Source organism: Xiphophorus couchianus, chromosome 19 (assembly GCF_001444195.1).
Source record: "Xiphophorus couchianus chromosome 19, X_couchianus-1.0, whole genome shotgun sequence".
In the NCBI taxonomy this organism is placed as follows: domain Eukaryota; kingdom Metazoa; phylum Chordata; class Actinopteri; order Cyprinodontiformes; family Poeciliidae; genus Xiphophorus; species Xiphophorus couchianus.
Genome location: NC_040246.1, coordinates 20666540 through 20686916, shown reverse-complemented (window position 1 = coordinate 20686916; position 20377 = coordinate 20666540). Strand labels below are relative to the sequence as shown.

Genomic DNA, 20377 nt, shown 5'->3' with positions numbered 1-20377 from the left:
AAGAGGAAAATGAGTCAAGAGTCTCTCATTTTCCCAAACACACATGAAACATTACACCGATTCAATAATTCATGCAACCGGCAGCCTGAACAAGTGGATAAACTTTTCAGGAAGTCCATATTTCTGCATAAAAATCATTTTTATTGTTCTTATTTCATATTCTAATTTTCTGGGAAAATTAATTTTGGGTTTTAATTAGATGTAGAGCATAATCATCAAGATGAACACTGTGACCAATTACAGTTTTCTGGCTGATCTTAAAAAAGCCTGACTTGCCGATTCTGATTTTGGCCGATTTTTGTACGAAATGTTGCTAAATGTAGCAAGAAAGTCACTGTGTTGATAATAGTGGGGTGACTATTGTTAACTGCAAACATGCAGATGTGACTTGGTGGGCCAATCTGTCAGTCAACCCTCTCTCACAGTAGATTTTTATTCCTATACCTTTGCCCAGGTTGATAAGACCAGTGGATAAGAACGACTTCACATCTAATTATCGGCCGATCACCAATCTCCCAAAATTATCAGCCAGCTGATAAATTGGTGCACCGCTAGTAATTAATCTATACATGAGTTATTATTTTGAATCGAATTACTGAATGAAATTAACTTTTGGGTGATATTCTAATATTTATCCATTGAATTAGAATCAATTAGGTGAGTCCTTCAGGATGAAGAGTAGATATATCAACTGTTGTGTGTGTTCCTACCTGGAGGTAGCGAGCCTGGTGGCCTGAAAGTTTCTCCCCCAGAGGAACCACCACTTTCTCCACACTCCGCTGGTGGGAATGAGCCTGGATGTCCGGGCTCTCCTCTGACCGCAGCTCGATGTGTGAAATCAGCAAATTGGAAATCACGGACTGAACCGACTGGAAAAAGGACACGAAGTGTCAAGGGGTCAGAGATTGGTTACCGTGGCGATTTAAATTCAAGTCACATTAGTTACAGCAAAACAGACGAGGTGATGTCACCTTTGTGTCTCCTCCTGGAGTGGCACTGAGGGCCAGGACGCGAAACTGCAACGTCTGACTGCTCAGCTGTCTGATCACCTGAGTGAGGGAACAAAGGTCCAGAAAATAAAGTGTTTATTTTCAGCCCCATTAACTCTGATACGTCCAAATAAAACCAGTCATTTAATTAGTTATTTGATTTCACCTCAAAGATCTGAAAGCTGGTTACCTGACAGTAGGCATGGTTACCCAATGCCTTGTGAGCTTCATCGATCACCACACACTTAATCTCCTTTGCAGGACAGGTTTCTCTAGAAAGATCGTTCACCATCACCTGAGGGGTGAGGAAGAAGACGCGTTTGGACTTCCACACCTCCTGCCTCTGCTTCGCTGCCGTGCTGCCTGCAAAAGCCACAAATATCAACCATGTTAGTAGGGGCTAAAACAGAGATGATGGGCATCATCTGGATATTAATATCTGTATCATAAGGGTGGACAATATGGATTTAAAGTTTTATCACTGTATTTTTGGGTACTAGAGTGATAACAATAAAGGTAGCAATAAAAACTATTTATTACTCCTCCTTTAGGTAAAAACATACTCATCTGTAACATGTTTTCTTTAGGACTTCAGTCACATAAAAAAGTGTGATTCGTATCACCAAACTGCAAACAGTAATTGTATTTAATCCTATTTTTAAATGTATTGATATTTATTGATACTCTCATAGAATAAGCAGTGGCTAAAAATAACAGTCTGGACAGTTTTGGGGGTTTTAAACATCACTAATCAGAATTTATCGTCGCAACGATGAATGAAAATTCTTATCATAGTTAGAAATTTATCACGATAAATAATACAATAAATGCCCAGACCTATTATATCAGTCCTGGTATTGAAAAAAATTCTAGATCGGGTAACGTGACAATGTGTCCAGTCCATAAGGGCAGATCTATTCAGTCTAATTCTATCCTTTGTGCTCTGAGTGACTTCATGCTTTATTATTTTTTACGTTATATATAGAATTCCTAATTGTACTTTCTGAACAATTTGAAAAAACAATTATTGCAGTTTATTTCTTAAGTTATTGTTTTGATCAATCATAGTTTATTTATTTTACATTGGCTGTTATACTCCTAAATGCACTGATTGAACAAATTAAATTTGTTTTTATTAGATGCTGGATCAAGCTTGTGAAGCTTTTGGTGTATTTAAGTGTGTTGTACTGGTGCAGAGTTATCAAATACATTTGTAATTCAGTACATTTATGTCTGTGTTTAAAAAAAAGAAACATCTTAAGTCATTTCAGTTGTTTTTCTGTGTCAGTCGATACTAAACCTTAGATATCTGTATTTGAAGTGAAAAAAGTGGACTGTGCATCCCTATGTTAAATGCAAAATGTATATATATTTTATACAGTTTTGGTTTAATTGCTACTCTGAAAAATGTAGTTTTTTCAGTGAGTCTGTATACGCCAGTTAATAATTATTTCAATAAGTGATTAAGCTGATTAATAGCCATAATCAGTTGTGTTATAAACCAACTATGTCTGTGTTTAAAAAAAAGAGAAATGTTTTAAGTCAATTCAGCACCGTTTTTTAGTATCGGCTGATACTAAACCTCAGATATCTGCATCGGTATCGGAAGTGAAAAAAGCAGATTGGTGCATCCCTGGTGTGTTTTGGTTGTTACCTGTCAGCTCAGCCATGTGGTCCTGGGGGATTCCCATCACTTTATAACAGGCCTCGATCTGCTGGGCCACCAGAGGTTTGGTGGGAGCCATGAACACAATCTTTCCTGCTGGATACCAGCGGTAGAAGTTGTACATAACCACAGAGGCTATGAAGGTTTTTCCTAAACCAGTAGGGAGACACACCAGTGTGTTCTGGAACAGGGAAGCCTCTGACATCTTCAGCTGATAGTCTCTAATAGGATAGTTGGTGGGATAGATCCACACGTCAGCTGAGGAGCTGTCAAAACCTGGGAGATCTGGATATATCTTCCTACAGGTTGGGCTACTAAAGGGAGCAACACTTTGTCCTGTTGCATGGTTATTTTGTATAATGTCACTCTTCTCAAGCTGGAGGCTCCTTTCAGCTTCATAGACAGCCACCACCATTAAGTCATCGTCATCTTCATCTTCAGGGATGATGTCTTCTTGTCTCACTGCTGTATGTGTGCTATTCTGACCAATTACTGTCCATGGAGATTTTTGCTGATGAGGAGGAGGGTTTGTTGGAGCTACCTGAGCTCTGCTGGAGGATGTTCCGATCGCCCCAGTAGCCTTTCGGGCATCCTTCCCCGATTGGACCGCTTTGTTCTGGGACACAGAAGCCCCCCAAGTCTGGAACAAAGTTCTCTGATTTGAACCACCACTCATTTTTATCAGCCGTGGAACAAAACTTTAAGAACAAAAGTGCCATGTGTGACTAGCTGCTACATCTCAACCCGAACACAAACATAAAGTCACTTCCGCCGGCGTGCTTTCCAAAATAAAACGCCCCCGACGATAGCTGCAGGTTTAAATTCGTGGATGTACCTCAGTTGTTTAAACATAATGAACGAACTGTATAATTCGTAATAATTTTAGGATAAGCGGTTTAGAAAAGCATACGGATTTTATATTTTTCATTGAAATGCTTTTAATTTTTAAGCTAGATCCCGGAAGTATGTAAAAAGGTTTGAGTTAACTCCCGCTCTCCGGTTAACTGCTGTCATGTTACCATAACAATGGACAGAAGCAAATTGGACAAAATAATTACACGTTTCCAGGTGACACATATGTTCCAGTAAATCGGAAATGTTGGTTATATTCTTTACCTAAAGAATATACTTGTTGTTATTGCTGTTTTTGTTCGGGCTCTGTAGATGCTACTAGCTGTTAGCACAGCTGTAGAACCTACAGCTATGCTAGCTAACTGTGTGGTCTCTGTAGGCGCGTGCGCGCGGAAACATCACGAGAACCGAAGTGCGGCGCGCGCGTGAGGACTTTGAGGAGATCGTAAGGGAGGTAGAAGGAGATCTGACCCATTTAAGGTGGACTGATACGACCTTATCTATCCCACACTTTACAGACACAGTAAGTAACTTCCTGTCAAAGGTCGTCACTTTGCATGTAATTCAAGATATTCCACTGAAAAACTGGATAAGCAGATTCATTATCAGTTTTTTTTTATATATACAAAGGTGAATTAATATGCCTGGTCCTATTTCAAATCAATAATCATTTGCTACCTGATGCAGATAGTTAATAATGTTCTAGCACTATGATAAAATAAATGTAAGCAAATTTAAGATAAAATTAATTTAATCAATTTAAAAACATTCTCAAGTTTTATTTATGTGATCTTGAGGGCCACATGAATAGTTATGGCGTGCCAGATTTGGCCCGCAGGCCTTGAGTTTGACACGTTTGAGCTATAGGTTGAAATATTATGTATAATTTTTTTAATCTAAATATTTTGGCTTCTTTATATTGAGGACTTTTTCTGCCGCTTTCACATAAACATACAATTTTATTTTATCGCATTATTTTTGTCCTGCATTTTGTTGCTTTTCCTTATATTTAGTGTTTTTCTTTTTATGTATATATTGTCTTAATATAATTTTATTTCTATGTTCCTTTATTTACCTTTAAAATACATCAGTTGTTGCCTGTATGACTAGTGCTAACCAAATAAAGTTGCCTTCCATACTCAGGAAGAAGAAAAACATAATGCCAAATAACTCAATTAATTGTATGCTAAATTAAAATGATTAATGATTAACGATTAATATGCTTTAAAGGCCTGGTTTGTTTACAGAGACTTCAATAATCAATTTTATTTACGGTTTCAGGTCCTTTAATGCCTTTTTGTTTATTGTTTTTGGTTGTTGTGTTTTATTTTGAATATTTAAAATGTCTTTCGGTTCCAGCGTACAAAATTAAAGTTTATTAGTCTTTGAGATGGCGAGCTTGAATTATATTTGCAATTATATCTATATTAGCTGAAAATGGTTTCAAAACGACAATATTATCATTTATGTATTGCAGTGAATTCTGGGATAATTTATTGTCCAGCAAAATTTGTTATGCCAAATGCAAAATAGAATAAATGAATGCACCAATTTACACAATAAAAATCTTATGGTCCTTGTTTGAGTTACCTGCACCCATCCAGCATGAAATATCCAAGCACCACTTGAATTAAATTCAAAGATACGGAAAATGTAAGCAGATTCAGCCAAAAATCCAATGTTTTCAAGACTTTCTTCCATGTACTGACAGGATGGAGCATGTCTTCAACCTGCTAGACATTTACTGGAGCCACCAGAACTGTATGTCAGTACTTCCCAGAGTCCAGATTCCCTAGATGAGGAGGGACAGGAGCGCTGTGTCCAACCGGAGAGCAAAGACGCTGAAAGGGAGGATTGGTCCAGTATTCCCCTGAGATGTGATGGAGGGATGATGGAGAGCACAAGAAGGTCCTCCATCATCTGGAGCAGTCCAGAGCTGGACAATAATGTTTACCCTCAGAAAGGTGAAAGATTTTTTTCACTAGTTCAACATCCTCTGTGTTTTATTTCAGTTGTTTCTCAATTTAAAGTTTCAGCACTTAAAAAAAATGAAAGAAGAAAAAGACAAGGGTGTGAGCTATTTCCCAGAATGCTTAGCGGCATGTTTCTGTATCCTGAGATGGAAGTGCGTTACATTGATCTGACTCTAATGTGTTATAAAGGTGAATGTTTATTTTAATGTCCTGTTCTCACTAAATGTTTTTGATCAGAATTCATTGTGACGTTTAATAAAATTCATTATCAGATCAGAAATTTTGTTCATGCGAGAGTTTAAATTATTCTAACGTTAATTAAGTCATTATATAATAGAGAAATGTGGCTCTTTAACAGGGTGAAAGCAGCTGTTTCTTGCATATTGTGAAATAATTATTTGGCTTAAATTGCAACATTAAATTTACAGATTTAGATTTGTGTTGAAATAAAACTGAATATTTATTTGCAGTGTTGAGTTTGTAATCTTTCATTCAGGTTGTCAGCAGTACTGCCTGGCGCAGGACGTGCCCCGAACTTCAGACGCGCTGCGTCTCCATAGAAACACTTTGACCATGGAGCTGGTCTGGCTCCAACAAGCTATTGACAGCAGGAAGAAGGTAGGATCCAAAAATCCCTGTATCCTGTCATTTTCTGAAGGTTTTTATAATTTTTTCTTTGGATATTGTTTGAAATTGCCACACCTGCCTGTGACTTATTGTTGGCATGAAAAGGTTTCTAAACTAAAGCGATAAAGCTGATACATATCAGGAAGCTTTTATTATAAACTTTTGTGCTTAAATGTGGAAAAAAGTGATGAAAAATCTTTTACATGTGGGAAATAAACAAAAGAATTCTCTTATTCTCTCAATAAGAGAATTTTAAAAGACTTAAAAAATGTCTCATTTGAAAAATAAACCTTTGTTTTTTAATTTTGAGTTAGATGCTTTAATGTAATTATTACTTAAGGAAAACACACAGGAAGTTCAGGGAAAGTACCAGCAAAGTTTCAAGAAAGCTTTGCAAACGCATTTACAGATTTCAGAAAAGCTTCAGCAGTGTTAATATTTTGCATCTTTGTAGCCACGCAGCAAGGATGAGCTCATCCTACCGTCTAATTTTAGCCTGTAGCTGCACAACAATCACTGTTTTAATGTGTTTTTCTTATGTTTCTTTACAGTACCTATCACTGAAGGACAGACTTCACAACGCTCCCGACTCACTCTAATATCGTCTGAGTTAAAAATTATTTCCATTTATTATTTATGATGTAATATATAATGTAGTGCATTTAAAACATGCATGTAAAAGTAAATAAATTATATTTTTCTACAAAGATATCTCTGCTTTATCTGATGTAATCTGTTTGTAATGATATTTTATTATTTTCCACCATATTAGTCAGCAAAGTAGCTCATTCAGCTTAATTCAAAAGCTAATCTTTGGTAAAACCTGTATGTTTAATTTTGATCAAGTGTGAAAATATTGGTAGAAATGATAATTTAGTAGGTATGTTGTGTAATTATTTCACCTTAAAAGAACAACGGTTTGCAAATATCTTTAAGCAAAGCCTGAAACAATAAATTGTGTTAATTGTCAACTAATTTAGTAATCAATTAATTGTTAATTGGAGTATAACGTCTCAAATATATGCCATTTGCTGAAACAAAAAACAACATACTGAGAGCAGCAAGTAAGCTAAAACTGTACAAAAAATATATATTTGCGTTTAAGATAAAAAAAAAAAGTCTGTAAATATGTTCTACCCAAAACTCGTTAAGTATCAGTTTTAGCTTCATCTGGTTCAAATTCTGTAACAAAAAAATCCTAGTAATCATCTTTTGCTATCCAATTACTAATCAGCTAACAACAAAAATAATTATTAAACTAGCCCTACACTGTGTTGATGTGACTTTTCACATGTTGATGTTAGAAATATGTTTTGCTACAAGCGTACACTAAAGGAATGATATGCTGATGAGATTTAGGTCATAAATGTTTATTTTCTTATTTTAGTAAGGTTTTGCACTATTTATTTGCATCTTTTAATGTATTTTTATTGTCTCATAAAAACCGCTTAGGTGGTTGAATGAAAAATCTGCAGTACATTCAAAATTGTTTATACGATTAATCGATTAATCATCAGAATGATCGATTACTAAAATAGTCGTTAGTTACAGAACTTCTGACAAATGAAGTTTATAACCATTATAAATGTATTTAAACTTCCTATTGGAGTTGTAGGTCTAAAAACCTGCTGTTAGTTTTGTATATTTGAATGTTCTCTGTGTCCCAAACGTATTTAATAATCGTTTTTGGAGAACAGATGAACAGGTGTGGAGGTTATCTTATTGATTCAGCCCACAGCGCAGAGACCCACCCACTCTCCCCTCCTTTGTCACTCGCTTTTGTTGTGGTTTCTGTCGATGGTTTGGCCCACAGAGCCAGCCCTTGCTGGCCCTGCTGCCATGGCAACCAGGAAATACTCACCGCCGTCAAAGTAGTAGTAGTGTCCGCGGGAGAGGGGGGCAGAGATCGGAGCAGAACGTGGGGAGCGGGAGTCTAGACGGACCACAGCAGCAGAAAGGATCGATTTCCACATTCGGCTGTGCTGAACCTCGTCCTCCTGCAGGTTTGTCACTAAACTGTTTGCTGCAGTTAAATCAGAGGGTAATTTGTGTAAAAACGTGTAGCTGCTGAACAATGTTTTGAAAACAATGTGCTGTTTTGGGAATTAGAATAGATGTGTGGTGAGAGTTTATTAATATTTCCCTTTAATAAATGGACGTCGTTCAGAAATGGCTGCCAGCACTGCCGCGCCGGTCAAAAACGTGGTGGTGTTCAGGAATGGAGACCCCTTCTTCGGCGGACGCAGGTTTGTGGTCAACCAGCGTCAGTTGGCCACCATGGAGGTCTTTCTGAACGAGGTGACCCAGAGCATCGGCGCCCCGCTGGCTGTCAGGACCCTGTACACCCCAAGGCAGGGCCACAGGGTCTCAGACCTCCAGGACCTCCAGACGGGAGCGCAGTACGTCGCTGCCGGCTTTGAGAGGTTCAAGAAACTGGAGTGAGTACAAAAAACATTTCTATCAGAGAACTTTCTGATTCCTAATCTCCCAGAGAACATCACTATGTTCTGTTTTGTTACAGCTATCTGCATGCAGGGTTAAAAAAGCAGCCTGGAGTTCGTAATGAAGCACAGGTAGGCTTGTCATTTCTAATGTGGCCTCCTGCACTATCCATCATTCATTAACAACACTCTAACTAAGGGGATTGCAGCACAAGACAAGTAAAGTATTGAACACATTAACCTTTTCCATCCTGTTGATATGATGAAGCTAATACAAAGAAACTCATACGGGTGGTAAAATCACTCAGACATAAAGTTAAAGGGGACAAAATTCACATTTTGCACATTTTTACACTTTTATTTCGGTTTCCATGTTTCCATGAATTTTAAAAACACCTTGCAACTATTGTTTGGCAATAAGTTCATCTGTTTTGGTTTCAGGAAAATGAGCTGCCGTTTCAAAAACCTCCAGAATGTAACATCACAAATCAGCAGACACTGTCTCGTTACCTAGTAACCCCAGCGTAACTCCGCCTGTTACCTAGCAACCCAAGCTGAGCTCCAGCACGTTTGGTCAGCTGGTTTTCAATGGCTGCTGGAAAGGACAAGTATTTTTGTTGTTGACTTGCTGCATTCTTGTTGATTGTGCACGAGGCTCCACTTTTGCTTTTCAAAGATGCACTGTTGTATAATTGTGCATCTGTTTGCAGCCATTGTCACGTGCGAGTGTAAACGTTGGTTTGGAGGGGCGAGGCCTTTTGTCACTTTATTTGGATTTAAAGTTCATTAAGGTTCATTATGAACTGAGCAGACTAAAATCTCATTATCTAAGAATAATTTTGTGCAAAAAGTGTAATGGACATGTTTTGTGTAGACCATAGATCTATCCTAACCTATTCAAGGAAGCATTATAGGTCCCTTCTAAGAGAGCTAAAGTGGAATGGTACATAGGGAAATTATTAAAGACACTTTTTGAAAGTATGTTACTGTTTTTAAATCCCAAAGGTTTTTTGAGATCTTCAGTTCTTCTCATATATTTTCAATTGGATTGAAATCAGGGTTTAAATGGGTCATTACAGCTTCTTTATGTTCTTATTACTGTGAAACTAACCGAGAGTTTTCTTGGCTGTTCGCGTGGGATCTTTGTTTGCTTTGTCAAGAATGTCATGGCACATTTCTCCTTTTCTTACATGAGTCCTGCCTAATTACCATATGCTGAAAACAAAAACATTTGTAGTGTTTTTATGGCATTCCTTCGACAAACATGGTGTGTACGATGACATCCAAGCAGAATATATTCTCCCAGTTATTTAATGATGTGTCCAAATGTTTTGCAGCAAACTTTAACCAAACCTGAGGTTTTTCTTCATCAGTGGAGTCTTGTGCAGCGATTCATTAGCACATAACTTAATCTACGGACATATTTGTTCCAATTTCTTTGTTTACATCAACTGCCTGAGTTTTTACTAACCTCTGCTGCAAAAATGTCTTATAAAAACTCTATTATAAATATGTTGATTGGGGAAAAATGTTGATTTCTTCAGCACTTATGTTGCCTACAGTGTCTAAAAACTAGATAAATCAAATATGAAAGTAACTTTAATGTGTCCAATTACTGAGATAAGCTCTTATTTGCCTATCAGTTATAAATGGGTCAGCCTTTTGTGACCAGTAAGTTCGTCAGTAAGAAGAGAAACTCTTGTGTTTTGTTGCTTGTTTGTATTCTGAGCAGCTTCTTTGCTCTTGGTCGTAATCTGTTGGTGTTTTGTGAAAACCATAAAACATTCAGGAATAAATGTGTGACTCTTTCATTTGGATTTTTAACCAGAGTCAGTGGGTTTTAAAGTCTTACATGCCAGTGTTGTGGTTACCGTGGAGATGTGTAATAAACGTGTGTGTGTTCATTTAATCCGCTTCTCACACAATCCTATCAGGGCCATGTGCGAATCCAGGCAGGCTTGGTGTGATGCTCAGACTGGGCGTAAATTAATAAAACGAGTGCGACCTCACAGAGGATTAAATACAGAACGGCTTCTTTGTTCTGATATCAGCCACATATTTGCGTCTTGATTGCTTTTATGTGAAAGATCTTTGAGAGGATAACTCAAATCAGACACAGTAGGTAAATATGCCATCTAAGGACTGTTAGAGCGAGAGTAGTTTCCATGGCTGCCGCACTTGAGTTTACATGAGCAGAATATCTAAGGAGTCATTATGCGTTTGTGGAAAGTGAGTTTGCTGGGATGGATATGGATCTGGAGAATGGAGGCGGTGTAAATGCGATGAGTGGTGTTTAAATTGGTCAGACTGTGATGTTCTGCATTTGATTTTCTAAATATCGCCTCCAGGTAAAAGTCATCCAGAGGCCCAACGTTTCAGCCAAATGGAGGAAGTTTATTCCTGTTCCTTGCATTATACAGTATGTTTGACAAATCTTTTATACTCATTTAACATTTTTCCTATTTTCTTATCTGACGATCACAAAATTAAAAATAGTTTATTGGGATTTTATGTGAAAGGCACAAAAATAGTTCATAAATATTCAGTGGCAAAGAAAACAGTAAATGTTTTTAAAAGTTTTTTTTTTCAAAGAAAAACTGAAAAGTGTGGTGTGCATTTGCATCCAGCTTTTCTGAGTTAAAACTTTATTTTAAAGGAGAACATCTGTTTTTCAGACCCACAATAACTATTTTTTTACTTTGGAATATTTCATGTTGAAACTCTGATACTGCCACCACCATGTTTCCTTTTTTTGGACGATGGATTGAACAGAATTAATTCATATTTGAAAATTATTTTTAAAAAATGAATGGATTAATTAAAATTAAGATGAAAAATAAAAATCTTTGTCAACCAGTGATGTGAAGAAACAAAATTTGGGAGTTTACCTGCAGAGAAGAAGTTTTTTGTACTTAATCATTGATATAGTACATAATTTGACTCTTATTTTAAAATAAATTGAGTTTAGTATCTTATCAAATGGCCACATTTTTCACTGGAAACTTTTCAAAATGTATTCCTCTCTTTTTAACGTCTCTGCTCAGTGTATTCCGTAATGGAGATCTTCTGTGTCCACCTTTCCGGTTCATCATTCCTCGGAGTTTGCAGCAGGACCTGGATCAGATCCTGAGTCTGATCACCGAGAAAGTCAGCTTACGGACTGGAGCGGTGCGCAGGTCAGACGGAGCACAACACGCAGTCCTCCGAATGCAAACATACAACGTTGTGTTAGGGCCAGCGTAAATAGAACAGAAGTAGTACATTTCTGGCAAAAAATCTCTGAAATTTTCTAGAAAAAAATGGGAATTTCTGAGTTTGAAAAGTTTAAAATTGTTTACTTTTGAAACTCAAACATTTCCAAAATGTTTTACATTTTTCTAGAATATTTCTGAGATTCATTTCAGAATTTTTCTGGGCTTTTTTTCTCAAAAATTTTAGACTTATCAAACTCAGAAATTTCCCTATGTTTTTACACAAAATCTCTGAGGTTACTCATCATTTCTGAGTTTTTTCTAGCAAATTCTCAGCTTTTCAAACTCAGAAATGTTCTTGTTTTTTTCCAGAAAATTTCTGAAATTAATCTTTAAAATGTATAATTTCTTTGTATAAAATTTTTAACCTTTCATCGTCAGAATTTTCCTTGATTTATTTCTATTATATTTCTGAAATTAATCTTAAATTTTTGGATTTTTTTCTAGCAAATTCTTGACTTTTCATATTCAGAAATTGTCTTGTTTTTTCCCTGGAAAATTATGAAATTTTTTGCAGAAATGTATTCCTTTTTTTACCACTTACAATGGCTGTAGTACTCCGGGATTTGGTGGCGTTTCTTTGCAGGCTGTGCTCTCTGGATGGAGTCTCCGTTTCCTCGGCTGGGGAGTTGCAGACCGGCCGCTGCTACGTTGCTGTGGGAACCGAAAGGTTCAAGAAACTTCCATATGTGGAGCTGCTGGTTTCAAAAGCTGCTGAGAGGTATTTCACATCATCTGTATGTGTCTAGAGATGATTTATGCTTGTTTCATTCCACCATAAAGCATCGGAAAACTGGAAAACTAACCAATAATAACGATCAAGTCTTCCTTTTTGTTGTTTTTAGACATTATCCTGAGAAGAGGAAACTACTGAGGAGAACACAGGTTAAAAAAAATCACCTTTGACGTTTAATTAGTTGCCTTCTTTTATTATGAATGATTAACACTTAATAGAAGAGTACAGCCTACAGTGATGTGTGTGAAAAGTATGACGGCGTATTGGTAGATATCAGTAGATTAAAAAAATACTCAAAAATTTTGAGATTAAAAACAGAAATTTTCTAGAAATAACACAAAAATGTCAGATTTTGAAAAGGCAAACATTTTTAAAGAAAATTGTAGAAATTTTTTAAAACAAAAAAAAGTTTAAAAAGTAAATTTTTAAAAAATTAAATTAATATAAAAAAAAATAAGGACATTTTTGAGTTTGAAAAGTTGAAATTTGTTTCCTTCAAACTCAGAAATGTCCATGTTTTTTTCTAGAAAATTTCTGAGATTAAACTCAAATTTGAGTATTTTGGTGGAAATTTACTCCTACTTTTTTCTATTTAATGGCCCTGCTGTCACTGAAAAAAAGGCATTAGTTATAAAACATAAAGCAGAATAGCACATGACATCAAGTTTCTGTAGACATGTGTAGGTAAATTGTGAATATTTGTCGGTCAAATAATTGTTTTTCTCTCAGAACAGAAAAGCAGGAAGCGGTCCCGAAGACCGGTACAGTGACTCAGCTCTCCTCAACTCCCCAGAGGTAGTTCAAACTTAATTCAACTCAAAAACACAACTGATCCAAGAGGAAAATTAAATGTTGCTGTAACTTGTATTAATTCAAGAAATAAAGTTATAAAATAAGGAGAAGCTCTCCCTGTCTCATTGGCATCCCACCTGATGCTGTGACTGCTTTTTCGTTAGTTTAACAAAAGATTCAGAGAGAACCCTCAGGTGTAAATCTGTATATTTTTATCAAAATGCATATTGAGCTGTACGCCATGACTTTCAGTCCGATGGCCGGAGGGTGAAGTCAACAGGAGATGAAGCTGCAGCTCTTCAGGCGTCGCAGCAGCTGAGCAGGAGAGAGAGAGCAGACGAGGCGTCCGGATACTTCGCCCGGCCTGTCAAAGTTCGCAAGAACAGAACGCAAAGCAGACCGCTGCTCCCTGATGGACCTGGTTAGGAAATCTGACCCAAGCCCCTCGGAACATTTTACCATGTTGTCGCATTGAAACATCACAGCAAATGTAAAAGACAAAATTAACATGCAACACTGCAAAAACACAAAAGTATTTTTGGTCTAGTTTCTATTGCAAATATCTAACTACACTTAAAATAAGACAAAACTAACTTACAAATAACTATTCAGCAAGATATAGGAGCTAAATTGAACTGGAACAATGCATTTTCTGAAATTTTAAGCAATCAATCAGTCATGTTTATTTGTGTAGCACATTTCAGCAACAAGGTATTTCAAAGTGCTTTACATTATAAAAATACAAAGTCATAAAACACAAGTTAACAATTGAAACTTTACATTTAATAAAAACATTTGTTCAGTGTTTCATTTATTATGGTCAATGCAGAATTATTCACTTAATTAAAAATATGTAACTAACAGAAGCCTTTATTGAGAAATTCTATTATAATTCTATATTTGTTACAGGTAAGCCAGGTGTGCTCAAAGGAGAGGATCAGACAAATAGAGAGGAGGCTCAAGGTGCAGAGGAGGTGCAGGAGGACGAGAATACGGCTACGGAGCTGCCTGTTGATCAGGTTAGCATTCATGTTTCATTACTTCAAAATACTGTCTGAATTACAGTGAAATAAAACTCATGAAACTCTGTTTCTGCTACCTGAAAGGCAGCAAGGTGTTTGATGGCCATTATAGATACGAAAAAATAAGAGGAGCAAATTTCGCCAAAATAAATCTGACATTTTGAGATTAGTCTCAGTAATTTTCTAGAAAAAAAACAAGGACATTTCTAGCTTGAACAATTGAATGTTTACTAGAAATAAACTCAGAAATTTTGAGCTTAATCTAATCACAGGTTTTCTAGAAAAAAATTGGACATTTCTGAGCTTGAAAAGTCAAACATTTGCTAGAAAAAACCCCTGAAATTTTTAGGATAATCAAAAGAGCTTGAAAAGTTTAAAATTTACTGGAATTTTTTTTTATTCTCAAGAAACTCTTTGACTTTTGGACATTTTCTGAGTTCCAAAAGTTGAAAATGTCCTGAAATTTCTAAGATTTTCCAGAAAATTTCAGAGATCAATCTGAGAATTTCTCAGTTTTTCCAGCATTTTTTTACTCTTCCCGCTCGAACATTTTCTTGTTTTTTTTTCTAGAACATATTTTGGTGTAAATTTACTCATTTTTTACCCATTTGCAATGGCTCTGGTATGGCCACAGTAAAAAAGACATAAGCCAGCGGTTTGGATAAAATTTTAATCTGATTCTCATTGTTTCCTAAAGAGAGTTGCAGAAATAGTTGAAGATGAAGACTTAAGCAACACGGAGGATCCGGTGCACAACTCTCCACAGGTGGGCAGCGTTTTATCATAATAAATAAAAAGTAAAGGGAAATAACTCTTTGTTCAATATGATTACAGAGCACCTAATCCCAGGTTTTCTGGCCAGACTGTATCTATTTATGTACTGTTAAAAGAACAATGCAAGTATGTTTCTCTAACTAAAAAACATCAATTTCCCTCAAGAGACATGCAGAAAAGAGAGAGCAGCACAAGCATCAACAGGAACCCAGTGGAAAGCAGGTAGAGTGAGAGAGTGGGTGTTTATATTACCAAATGAATCCTATTTGACTGGGTCACTGTGATTTTTATGCATAAATAATTTATTTGTGTATGAAAGGTGAAAGCATCTGAACAGAAGCAGGAGTCAGCAGCTCAGATCCCGGTATAAACACCCACACATCAGTCTGTCTGTAACGAGACAACGGACAGTAAATTTCCACTAAAAAAACTCGGAAATTTTCAGGAAAAAATAAGGACATTGTCTGAGCTCAAACAGTCGTACATTTGTGAGAAAAACAGAAATTGAGATTAATTTAAAATATTTTAGAAAAAGAAATCTTTTTTTTTTAATATTAGAGTTTTTTCAAAGTTGTCAATTAAAAAAACAAACACATTTCACATATTTAAAAAAAAAAACTAGAAAGGTTTTTCTGAAAATTTGTGAAATTCAAAAAATTTAAAAAAAAAACATATTTTTGGAGCTCAAATATTTTCCAAGTTTTTTTTTAATATATATGAAATTAATCAAATTTTTTGAGTTTATGAATTTAGAATTTACACATTTTTCTTGAAAATTTCTGGAATTAATCTAAAGATTTCTCACAAATTAACTTTTCAACCTCAAAGAAATTCTGAGTTTTGTCTTGAAGCTTTCTGAAATTCCTGAGTTTCTTTGCAACAATTTACTCTTACTTGGGAAAACAAGATCTACAGTGGTCCTAGGGCAGCGTTGTAGAAAACTCATCACAGGTTTCTGTTTTTGTGTTTAGAAAGAGGCTGAACTGAAGCCGAAATCGTCATCGTCCCACTCAGAGGGGAAGATCAGGGAAGAGCAGGCAAGTCTGCCGACTTCACATCTATAAGATCCTGGAGAAACTTTGCTTTTCTACTGATTTTAATGCTTTCCTGTGACAGAAGAGCCTGCAGGAGCTTAATGCCGTCTCTCACGAAATGAGTACTATCTAAACTGTGATATTGAGAAAAGTAAGGTTTGTTTGTATTTTGTCTTTTTTTAATCATAAAACATAAATGGGAATCAAAATCCAACAAATCTAAAAAAAAAAAACTACTGAAAGTGAGATTATTTAATCTGTTCATCCTGTTTAAAAGGAGTAACTCTGATGTAGACATTAAGTGTTGAAATCTGCAGGGACCAACATTCAGCCCTGCATCTTAATTTAACAGAAAATAATCCATAAAGAGCTGCTGTGTCAACCGAAAACCCATCAATGCACAAGAACATGCAAACGTGAACAATTTTTTTAATATATGCCATTGTTGTTCACTCTTCTTCATTCAAAGCAAATATTCTAGAATTTCTCAAATTTTCCGCCCTTGAAATATCATTTTTTACAGATTAGTCTGTATTTTTTTTCCCTGGGGTTTTTGTTTTCACGTTTGGCAGGAAGTAGAGAGCATCATGTCTGAAGTAAAGTCAATGAAAAGTCATAGAAAGTGATTTTTTTTCCATCCAATGTATGAAAATTGTTAGTTCAATACATGAGAAAATATTTTTTTGTTTGAATCAAATAAAAATGAGGTGGGCTTGACTGAGGAAGCAGTTTCTGTCAAAGTAGTTTAGTACTACTTTGACATTTAAAAAATGACATTTAAAATGACAGTCATTTGTGTCTTAAATCCATGAAATAATGTAATAAAAGTTTATATTTTTTTGTATGTCAGCTGTCCTTTTAATTTAACATTTCTTATAAAGTCAACTCAGCAATTAAAAAAATAAAGGCTACTTGGTCATGTTTATGTATTAAAGTCTGGTATTTAGTCAAAAATAAATATGGAGTGAATTGTTTTATTTTAATTTAATACAAAGTAAATGAGATTCACTAAATTCTAATCTTAACCCTTCATTTGAAAATAGGTTATTGGAAATATTTGCATAAATAAGAATGAACCAATTGGTAATTACACCAAAATATTTTAATAATTAATGGTACACAAAATCAGAGCAACAAACAGGAAATCCACAGAAATTCAGAAGAGACTGGAGAACATTTAGAGAATTATCAGCTGGTTTTATTAGTGTTTCTTTACCCCACTTTGGAAAAGAGGAAATAATTTAGTTAAAGCATGGCGTGACGTATCAAAGGTCATTTTCAAACAGTTTTGTCGTCTCCCACAGAAGTAAAATCTAAAAATCTTTTTCTATGTGAGCTCCATAAATCCAGTCCAGTTCTGGAGTGAACCCGCCTCCTCTTCCTCCTTTTGAAGTCCAACGTGAGTAAATCTGGAAGGGATTGTTCTTCTGAGACGTTTTCTGCCTCCAGTCCTCCTACAGATGCAGCTTTGCTTTTCTTTTCTTCAACAACTGCTTTAATCTTGATCTCCATCAAAGCTGAGGCTGGCTCTCGTTCTGTCTGTCAGTATCTTTGGCTTCGATGGAGCTTATAACGCACAGAGTGACGCCTGTCATAGTGAGGAACATTCCCACAACGGCCCCTGCAGAATCAAGTAGAGGAAAAACATTTTTACTGACGCATGAAGACCGAAAACGGTGAATAATAGATGCTGCAAAGGATGGAGCAGAACATATGACTCACGTTTGCCTCCAAACTCTTCCCCCAGCAGCTTTCCCGTCAGCAGAGTGCAAAGGAAGGTGAGAGAGTTCGCCACAGGAACAGCAAGAGACAAATCTGGATAGAAGAAGCTCCGATTTATTGAGCTGTATTTGTTTGGCCGCATATTAGGGCCATTCTACATGCAAAAAAACTAAAAGAGGAGGAAATGTCCACTTAAAATCTTAAAAAGTTTGATTTATTAAAAAAGAATTTGTAGAAAAAAATGCATGGAAATGTATTGTTTTGCTAGAATTTTTTTTTATTATTATTATTTTATTTTGATCAATTTTCTATAAAAAACATGGAAATAATAAACAAAAAAAAACAGTTTGAAAAGTAGAAAATTTGCAAGAAAAAAAACCTCAGAATTTCTCTAGAAAAATCTTGGAAATTTCTGAGATTGAAAAGTCAAAAATTGGTGAGAAAAGAAAATCATCATTTGAGATTGATCTAATAAAAATTTAAAGAAATAAATATGGAGAAATTTCTCATTTGGAAAAGTTAAAATTTGGATAGAAAAAAAATTTATATTTTAAGATTAATTTCAGAAATTGTCTAGAAAATTCTGGGTTTCAAAAGTAAAATATTTGCTTGAAAAAATATATTTTAAAAATAAAATAATCTCAGAAAAGTTTCCAGGAAAAACTATAAAATTCTGAGTTTGAAAAGTCGGAAAAAAAATTTCCAGAAAAGACGTGGACATTTTTGAGTTTTTCTAAAACATATTAAACTTTTCAAACTCAGAAATGTCATTTTTTTAATAGAAGATTTCTGAGATAAATCTTAAAGTTTCTGAGTTTTTTTCTAGCAAATTTCAGAGATTTGTTTTGGCATAAATTTCCTCTTTATTAAAATAAATGTAAAACAGACTTTATGCCGTTGTATAGATCAGACATCAGTCATATATCCTCTGAATTGTTTCTTACCAGTTGTTGACAGTGTATAGAAATAAACCAGAGAACCACTCTGGTTTATTAGAAATGGGACCAAATACTAAAAAAAAAAAATAAAAAAAGGTTCAGCAAATAATAATAAAGATTTCAATTAAACAGAAAATATTTCTGAGTTTTACACATACCTTTATGTTTAGAAGAAGAAACTTGATTTCAGCGAGCAGCTGAAAGACTCGGTTGGTTTCCGTCACTTTTTCTATCCCCTCTGAACCTTTTTTCAGGAAAGGGTTTGTGCAGCCCCACAGCAGCGACACCAGCACCAAACTCAGCACCTCGGCTTCAAACACAACACAGTTACATCTCAATATCACGGTTTACTTCATTGTCACAAAGCTGCTGCTTCACGTCAAAAAATGCTCTGCAGTTCAATGAAAATGGAGCTAAAATGAAAGCAGCATCTGCTACTTAAGTCAAACCTGTACAGAATTATATTTCACTATGGCAGACTAAGTTAAATACTGCTTTTAAGCTTCATAAATAATGAAAAAGCTAAAAGCAACAAAACTAAAATGCCTCTTTTTCTTTTTTTCACAACAATTTCCCTTTTTCTGTTTTCAAAAACAAAACATACATCCGTGTATTGAATTAAAAAAATTAAATGAAATTAAAAGCGATCTGAGTTTTGGGAAATTATGTGGTTCGTGTTGAACAAAAACTTCAAGATGAGCTTTTTTGAGTTTTCATAAACTTTTTTTCACCAAGACTGTTTCGTGGAGTAATTTTTGTCGAGATTTAAAAATTACAAAATGTAAAATCGGTCATGGCTACGAAGCAATTTAACACACATTTAACCTTTAGACATTTTTAAAATAGAGCGAATCAAAGCCAGATTCGTTAGAAATAGTGAAATAGCCTTTTAGTCAAAAACCGGCTGGGATGCTAACTTCAGCGTCAGAAACAACAGGAAGTTAGCAACTCGCTACACCTGATGGAGCTAAGCTACTTCCTTAGCATCGTCTGTGTTAGCCTTCCAGCCAGCTAAAAAGAAAGTTGAACGTTTGAATAAACTCAAATCCAATGTCAATTATAAAGATGGCTAATAGTATTTAAAACAGCACCAATCGAACCGATTCCACTCACCTACGGTCACCATTGTCACGTCAACCGCATCTTAGTCGCCTAAAAGTTGCGTTCAAGATCACTCTGGTTGTTCGTTAATATTTTTAAACCAACAGACATGTATTTATTTATTTATTTATATTCTCGCGTAGCCTGTGGATGGTATTTTAATTAAAAAATATAAAACCAGTTGAAATACGTATCAATTTCACGTCGCTTTTATTTTTATTGCACTAAATACCATTTAGCTATTTTGTTAACTTGCACCCGTGAATGTACCATTCGTTCTTAGTCCTTCCACAAGAGGGCGCAGTAACTCCTAAACAATCGTTTGATGAATACATTTGTCCTCTTGCAGCTCACTTTGAGCGCTAAACATGACATTTTTAAGGGTCAGGTCATCCAAAATTGTTTCTTTGTAGATGTGAGGATAATAAGGGAATTGATTTCTAGCCATTTTGTCTAGCT

General features: G+C 35.5%; 4 protein-coding genes across 7 annotated transcripts in view; 2 read left to right on the top strand and 2 right to left on the bottom strand.

The window, feature by feature from the left end:
• The window catches only part of fancm (FA complementation group M), a 44565-nt gene extending 41145 nt beyond the window's left edge, over nucleotides 1-3420 (bottom strand). For all 4 annotated transcript variants that reach the window (XM_028001237.1, XM_028001239.1, XM_028001238.1 and 1 more), the window contains exons 1-4: nucleotides 2644-3420; nucleotides 1180-1352; nucleotides 972-1049; nucleotides 711-869 (exon numbers count right to left, since the gene is read on the bottom strand). In XM_028001237.1, the coding sequence (XP_027857038.1) occupies nucleotides 711-869; nucleotides 972-1049; nucleotides 1180-1352; nucleotides 2644-3331 (1098 nt within the window). In that variant the 5' untranslated portion in view covers nucleotides 3332-3420. The remainder of the gene's footprint in view (nucleotides 1-710; nucleotides 870-971; nucleotides 1050-1179; nucleotides 1353-2643) is intronic.
• Nucleotides 3421-3473: 53 nt separating this feature from the next.
• Nucleotides 3474-6808, top strand: iqcc (IQ motif containing C). The gene is made up of 5 exons (XM_028001246.1): nucleotides 3474-3723; nucleotides 3887-4030; nucleotides 5219-5471; nucleotides 5977-6098; nucleotides 6659-6808. Exons 1-5 carry the CDS (start codon nucleotides 3682-3684, stop codon nucleotides 6704-6706), a joined length of 609 nt encoding a protein of 202 aa, XP_027857047.1. The 5' UTR covers nucleotides 3474-3681; the 3' UTR covers nucleotides 6707-6808.
• A 925-nt stretch (nucleotides 6809-7733) lies between these two features.
• Nucleotides 7734-17001, top strand: dcdc2b (doublecortin domain containing 2B). The gene is made up of 14 exons (XM_028001692.1): nucleotides 7734-8110; nucleotides 8275-8545; nucleotides 8629-8680; nucleotides 10897-10967; nucleotides 11593-11724; nucleotides 12386-12520; nucleotides 12645-12684; nucleotides 13265-13330; nucleotides 13580-13748; nucleotides 14237-14346; nucleotides 15047-15115; nucleotides 15289-15345; nucleotides 15443-15487; nucleotides 16095-17001. The coding sequence occupies exons 2-14, from the start codon at nucleotides 8277-8279 to the stop codon at nucleotides 16185-16187; spliced, it is 1308 nt and encodes a 435-aa protein (XP_027857493.1). The 5' UTR covers nucleotides 7734-8110; nucleotides 8275-8276; the 3' UTR covers nucleotides 16188-17001.
• Nucleotides 17002-17237: 236 nt separating this feature from the next.
• On the bottom strand, nucleotides 17238-20074 carry tmem234 (transmembrane protein 234). The gene is made up of 5 exons (XM_028001693.1): nucleotides 19931-20074; nucleotides 18976-19127; nucleotides 18824-18890; nucleotides 17880-17972; nucleotides 17238-17778 (listed from the first exon to the last, which is right to left on the bottom strand). Exons 1-5 carry the CDS (start codon nucleotides 19941-19943, stop codon nucleotides 17669-17671), a joined length of 435 nt encoding a protein of 144 aa, XP_027857494.1. The 5' UTR covers nucleotides 19944-20074; the 3' UTR covers nucleotides 17238-17668.
• Nucleotides 20075-20377: the final 303 nt, after the last annotated feature.

Bases quoted from the DNA above. Each gene is read 5' to 3' on its own strand.
- iqcc (XM_028001246.1), top strand. From the start codon at position 3,682: ATGGACAGAAGCAAATTGGACAAAATAATTACACGTTTCCAG. The intron at 3,724-3,886 runs GTGACACATATG...TGGTCTCTGTAG, and splicing joins AAATAATTACACGTTTCCAG to GCGCGTGCGCGCGGAAACAT. The intron at 6,099-6,658 runs GTAGGATCCAAA...GTTTCTTTACAG, and splicing joins CTATTGACAGCAGGAAGAAG to TACCTATCACTGAAGGACAG.
- dcdc2b (XM_028001692.1), top strand. From the start codon at position 8,277: ATGGCTGCCAGCACTGCCGCGCCGGTCAAAAACGTGGTGGTGTTCAGG. The intron at 10,968-11,592 runs GTATGTTTGACA...GTCTCTGCTCAG, and splicing joins CCTGTTCCTTGCATTATACA to TGTATTCCGTAATGGAGATC. The intron at 12,521-12,644 runs GTATTTCACATC...TGTTGTTTTTAG, and splicing joins GTTTCAAAAGCTGCTGAGAG to ACATTATCCTGAGAAGAGGA.
- tmem234 (XM_028001693.1), bottom strand. The intron at 18,891-18,975 runs GTATGTGTAAAA...TTTTTTTTTTAG, and splicing joins TTCTTCTTCTAAACATAAAG to TATTTGGTCCCATTTCTAAT. The intron at 17,779-17,879 runs GTGAGTCATATG...TTGATTCTGCAG, and splicing joins GGAAGAGTTTGGAGGCAAAC to GGGCCGTTGTGGGAATGTTC.